The 6,250-nt window shown below is 59.2% G+C and overlaps 1 protein-coding gene across 7 annotated transcripts in view; it reads left to right on the forward strand.

Annotated features, from left to right (window-relative positions):
• NPHP4 (nephrocystin 4) overlaps positions 1–901 on the forward strand; it is a 110,977-nt gene extending 110,076 nt beyond the window's left edge. For all 7 annotated transcript variants that reach the window (XM_058719311.1, XM_058719312.1, XM_058719310.1 and 4 more), the window contains one exon: positions 324–901. In XM_058719311.1, the coding sequence (XP_058575294.1) occupies positions 324–464 (141 nt within the window). In that variant the 3' untranslated portion in view covers positions 465–901. The remainder of the gene's footprint in view (positions 1–323) is intronic.
• Positions 902–6,250: the final 5,349 nt, after the last annotated feature.

A 6,250-nucleotide genomic window follows, 5' to 3' on the forward strand; every position in this document is an offset into this window, starting at 1 on the left:
AAGTGCCCTGCAAATTGGCCTTTCCTCTGTTGTGGGTATTTCAAGGCAAGTACAGCGCTGGCAGCCTGGCGGCCAGGGGAGGGTGTTTCCTCAGTCGGGAAGCGTCCCCCGGGACGTGGGAAGAGCAGGTGTGGCCGGGGACGCTGGGAAAGGAGTTCGGAACATCTGGTGCCTGGGGGCCCCGCACGAGCCCTGCACCCGGGGCTGGAGCCTCAGCTTAACATCCTCCGTCAGCCTGGGGTTGCGCACGTAGAACTTGCCGGAATAGAGAGAGTAGTGGCTGGGGTGGGGCTAGGATTTGATGCTTACCTGCGTGCGTCTAGGTTGGGGGAGGAGAGACCTACACCATCGGCCTGCGGTTTGCATCTCGCCAGAGCGCCGGGGAGGAAGAGATTCTGATTTACATCAACGACCACGAAGACAAAAACGAAGAGGCCTTCTGCGTGAAGGTCACCTACCAGTGAAGTGGTGGCCGGAGGGGCCGGCACGGCCTTCCTGCCGCAGCACGGGGACAGACTCACGTGCTCTGGCCCCTCCTCCCCTCGTGCCTTGCTGGGGCCACTGGTGAGCGTGGCCGAGGGTGGAGGGGGCGCCGTGCTCCTGACCGCTCTCACTCCGGCGCCAGCCACGCGGTGAGCCCCGCGGGCGTCCTCAGCGAGGGCACGGCGCCGAGAAGCGCGGGGCTTGTGTCTCTCTGCTGTGCTCGGGAGATCGTCACTGTTTATGATGTTGATTTGCTTCTCAGCAAAGTGTATTTTATGAATCATCTTAAATGATAAAATTATGTTTTCTTACTGGATTTTGTACAAACGTGATTTGCTATGCAATGTTTTATATTGGTATTATTTCATATCTTTTTTTAAGTTGTGGTGGAATACTAAACCTTCTCCGGTTTTCTCTGTTGACGGTTTTCTTGAGTGCTTTCTGCTGTTTTCACTGTTGTCAGAGGCTCTGGCATCATCAGGCATAAGCCTGTATTGACCTTGTGGACCACATGGCTGAGGGGCAGTGGGGTGGCCTGGGGCCTCTGGCCTCCCGGGGAGTCGGCTTGGACCCGGCCGAGGCAGGTGGGGTGCCTGACCTCTGGTTCTGGTCCCCGCCTCCCCCTTTCAAGGACCCTTATGATTACATTGGGTCCCCCCATGAAAATCCAGGGTGGCTGTTCCGTCTCAAGATCCTTTCCTTAATCCCACCCACAAAGTCCCCTTTTGCATGTCGGGTCACTTAGTCATAGCTTCTAGGGATTAGGATGGGGTCACCCTGGGCCTTTTTCTGTCCACCGGAATCCCCTTGGCCAGAACCTAGTCACATGGCTGCACCCAGCTCCGCAGGGTCTGGGAACTGCCCTTCTGTTGGGTGTCCTGTGTCCAGATAACTGGGGGTGTTACGACTGAGCTGGTGGAGCGGGTTTTGGGGGACAACTGCGGCCTTTGTCACAGTTGCTGGTGGAGAAGCTGCGACCTGGGTGGGCTGGGAGCACACTTGGAGGTGGGGGGACAGGACAGAGGATGGAACATAACCAGGGGGCAGAGCGTCGTGCGGTTTGACCACAAAAACTTTATTTGCAGTTCATTGCAAACACAGATGAGCGGGAAGCGGGGGACCCTGAGCCCTGGCAGGGAGTGAGCCAGGCTGTTCCTAATTTGGGGTGATGAGAAGGCAGCAGAGTGGCGGCCAGCCGTCCGAGTGTGCAGACGGGTAGCCCAGGCCACCGAGAGAGGAAGCCTGTGGGGGTGGGTCTCTGGGGCACCCTGCACTGGGGGCGGGGGTCCTCCCGCAGTTAGGAGCAAGACCCAGGGCACGGGTGTGCTCACAGACGGCTGTGAACAGACGCTGGAGAGACGGTCCTCAAGGCAGCCCGGCGGTGAGGGGCGGGACGTCAGATGCCCTCGAGGACCCTGATTCAGAGCTGGGCCCATCGCTGCTGGAGCCGGCCTGCCGCCCATGTGCCCTGCCTGGGCACGGGTCCCGAGCCCTGCCGCCAAGCGTGCACCGCAGCGTGGAGGTCGGATTCTGGGGCAAGTTCAGCAGGTGCGCTTATGGGTCTTTCTACCGTGCGTCAACGTACCAAAGTTCATCTCCGTCTCTGTTGTTGTTTGCACGCCCCATGCTGTGTTTTCCTAAAGGGTGGGCTCTAAGTTTGCACTTGGGTCACACAGGGCAAGAGCTCAGCTTGTCTGCACCCTTTGCTGGGCCCAGCGCGTACAGCCAGATCCAGGCAGCCGGCCCCCAGCCTGCAGGGAGACCTCCAGGCTTTGGTTTGCGGTGTCACCTGCCGAGTTCCGCGTGGCGAAGCTGTGGCAGCGGTTCCAGGGTCTCGTCGCTCACGGCCACCATCCGGGCAGCCTTGTCGCTCTCGCCCACCGAGGTGTTGGGGGGAGACGGCCTTCCTCCCTCGGCCTCGCCTCATGAGTCTCCTGCCGTTCCTGCACGGCTGCGCGGCTGCGATCAAGGCTCGTGAGTCGCTACTGCCCGTGACCGGCAGGGAGATGAGCTGCTCGGGTTGTCTCCTACCAGATGACTTCGGTGTTGATGGATGTGATCATGAAGCCACTATGTTCCGTTTCTCTCCCTCTCTCTCGCTGGGGAGGGGGGTTGGGACCACTTCCTCCTCCTCTCGGAGAAGACCTCGGCCAGATGCACGGAGGTCTGTCCGGACACGGCGTCCGCGCTGGGGGTGGGCGACAGAGGACTGGGGCCGCGGGAGAATCAGGTGAGAGACGGACAGGAGAGTCGGGGGACCCCTTTCTCAGGGCCCACTGGGCTGCAAGGTGGTGGTCGGCGGGCCCCCGTGGTACAGAAGCAGGCCAGCTCCGTGATTCCAGGACCGCAGGCCCTCGGTCCCATGGCCACGCGGGGACAGGGAGGGTGGGAGAAGGGGGTCTCTGAGGGCAGACGCACGGGTGGGTGTCTTTGAGGGGGGGAAGGGTGGCCTCCCTGGGGCAGCCGACGCCGTGGGTGACGGAAGCAGGCTGGCTTCTCAAGGGAGCAGAGAGGGCGGTCGTTCTTCTGTTGTGCCCCTAAGGGACCTGCACACCCTGTGAAATGGGGGTGCCTCCGGGGCTCTTTACAGAGAAGCCCTCCCTGACGACCCCCGCTCCCCACTGCTTGTGGCTTGTTCCCCTCAGTGCCTGTGCTGTGTGGCTCCCGGCGGAAGGTCAGGATTTTGGGTCTGTCTTCCCAGTGGCCGGAGGTTGAGGACTTGGGTTCCCACACCTCCTGGCTTCACAGGCTGGGACTGGCCGAGCGGACAACGCCCCGACTTTACTCTCACACCTGACGCGCTGCCGAGCCCCGGCCAGAAGATCTGGTCACTGTGCTCACTCGCTGTCCTGGTGAGACAGGGTGAGGAGGGGTCGCCCGTGGGGGAGGGGGGGTGCTGGACCCTTTCACCTCTGTCTCCTCTCGCTTCCAGATGCTTCCAAGAGCTGGGAAGCCACAGGACTACTGCTCTTCCTAGAGAGGCGGATCGACCTCGAGTCCATTTTGTCCTTGTGCAACGGTGGGGTCACGGACCTTGCTTACCCCACGTGTAGGCTGTAAGACCAAGACTGAAAGGGGTCATTGGGGGCCCTTCTGTGCTGGGTGCCCAGGTAGGAGGCTGTGGAAACCTGGCCAAGTTGTCTCGGCAGTGCTCTGAAGTGTGCCGTCACACCACACCGGTGTGCCTAGCGCTGGGGGCACGCCTCTGCCCAGCCGTGCCCCTGCCGTGTGGAGGCAGGAAGACGGTGCCGCCCCTGGTGGCAGGCAGTGGCTGGCGGGTGCCCCTCCTGGGCTTGCCCGGGTTGGCCTGTAGGCGGCTCATTCACTGGTACCCCAGGAGCGCCCCAGGGCCTTTGGCAAGACGGATGCAATCAGCCAGAGCTGACCTGGGTTCATGAAGGAGAGGTCGGAGAGTTCCGTCACTTATTCTCCACTCTTTCCTTCCTTCCTTCCTTCCTTCCTTCCTTTCTTCCTTCCTTCCTTCCTTCCTCCCTTCCTCCCTTCCTCCCTTCCTCCCTTCCTCCCTCCCTCCCTCCCCTCCTTCCTTCCTTCCTTCCTTCTTTCCTCCCTCCCTCCCTTCCTTGCTTCCTTCTTCCCTCCCTCCCTTCCTTCCTTCCTTCCTTCCTTCCTTCCTTCCTTCCTTCCTTCCTTCTTTCCTCCCTTCCTTCCTTCTTTCCTCCCTTCCTTCCTTCCTTCCTTCCTTCCTTCCTTCCTTCCTTCCTTCCTTCCTTCTTTCCTCCCTCCCTTCCTTCCTTCCTTCCTTCCTTCCTTCCTTCCTTCCTTCCTTCCTTCCTTCTTTCCTCCCTCCCTCCCTTCCTTGCTTCCTTCTTCCCTCCCTTCCTTCCTTCCTTCCTTCCTTCCTTCCTTCCTTCCTTCCTCCCTCCCTCCCTCCCTTCCTTGCTTCCTTCTTTCCTTCCTTCCTTCCTTGCTTCCTTCTTTCCTTCCTTCCTTCCTTCCTTCCTTCCTTCCTTCCTTCCTTCCTTCCTTCCTTCCTTCCTTCCTCTCTCCCTTCCCCCAACTTGGACTCATGGGCACCTGTCTATGCTGGGCACCGTGCAGGGGCAGGGGTCTGTGGTGCTTCGAGACAGACACGGTCCCTGCCCCAGGTCAGGAACTCCTCCTGGGGCCCAGATGATAAAAAATGGCACATCCTACATGGTTAGTTAGCCATAGAGTCTGTGAAGGGGAAAAGCAGTGACAGGGCTTTTGTTTTGAGAGACAGAAAGAAAGAGCAGGGTAGGGGCAGAGAGAGAGGGAGAGAAAATCCCAAGTAGGCTCTGCGCTGTCAGCACAGAGCCCGACAAATGGGGCTCGATCTCACAGACCTCGAGATCGTGACCTGAGCTGAAACTGAGAGTTGACGCTCATCCCACTGAGCCCCCCAGACACCCCGGGGTTTTCTAGTTCAGAAAGGAGGTTGAGGCCTGAGGAGCAAAATACGGGATGAAAAGGAGGAGCCAGGAGTCGAGGATCTAGGCCAGCTCACCGGCCTTTGGGCTGCAGGGAGGAGTCTGGACTCGGTTCTTGGGGTCACCAGGGGCCTATGGGGCAGGGGTGGACAGACGCCCTGCCCTGGCACCGGCACCTGGGGCCGAATTAGTGACCTGCTCTAACCCAGTGACCTGGCCCAGCGTCCACCCGAGGGCGTGTGCCATCTGCACGGACAGGCTGCCCGCGGCCTCGGTGCCTACGGGGCTGGGGCGCTGGGCTTGGCTGGCAAGGAGGGTGCAGCTGCACTTGGTTACATCAGAAAAGCCGGTTGTCTACACCCAGCCGTTCTTTTCCTCTTCCCTGCCCCTTCCCCAGCAGGACTGTGGCCTCTGGTCCCTGTGGTGGACAGAGCCCTCTCCTGGTACAGGTGGGGACCTGGGGCCCCTCCGGGAAGTGAGCATCAGGCACAAGGCGGGGCTCATGCTTCTCGAAACTTGACGCTGTTTTGAGCCTTTTCCTCCCTCTCCTTCCTCCCTTCCTTCCTTCCTTCCTTCCTTCCTTCCTTCCTTCCTTCCTTCCTTCCTTCCTTCGTCTTTTCTCACAAAGAACAGAGATTTCTTTTATGACAGAATTCCAGTGTCAGATAAAGGTCAGCACCGTGGCCTTGATCTGGCCACTCAGGCTCTTCTGCTGGGGCCCAGGCTCCAGGTCTGGTTTGCTGTGCGGTCCGGGCTGTGAAGGGTGGGCCTTCTCCCCTCCTTCATGAACCCAGAGCCTTCTGCCCTAGACGAGGACTGGCACTGGGACTCTCCGTGCGGTTTCCGGTCCCAGGGTGCAGCTGGCTTCCCAGGCAGCGGGGCATTTGCATGAGAAAGCCTCGCGCGGCTTTCTTCACGCGGGAACCTTATCATTTCCATCAAGGGCATTTTTTGGGTATTATTATATTCCTTCCCTCCTGCCCCTCCTCCTCCCACTCCTGTTGAAAGCCACTTTTAACTAAATGGAGTCAAATGAAAGCCAGATTAGCTGCTTTGCTTTTCTCACGTCTGATAATGATTTAATGCTATGTTTGTCTCGATTTAGAAATAAATTAAGGCGCCTTTTAAAATTGTTGCTTCAGGTTCTAAGAGGTTGGAGAAAACAACCATTACGTTTTCCTTAACAACCTTTCCTTCCTCCTGTACGTGGTCGAGGTACATTTGTTGGTCTGACCCCCAGCAGTCTGAGTGTAGTGGCATCGGTGATATTTTCCGGCATGTGCACAGAGAGCTTCACAGAGAGACAGGAGAGGGAGGAGGGACTGGCCAAGGACACCAAGGATTGCCGGAAGGCACCA

This window comes from Neofelis nebulosa, chromosome 2 (assembly GCF_028018385.1).
Source record: "Neofelis nebulosa isolate mNeoNeb1 chromosome 2, mNeoNeb1.pri, whole genome shotgun sequence".
NCBI classification, from domain to species: Eukaryota; Metazoa; Chordata; class Mammalia; order Carnivora; family Felidae; genus Neofelis; species Neofelis nebulosa.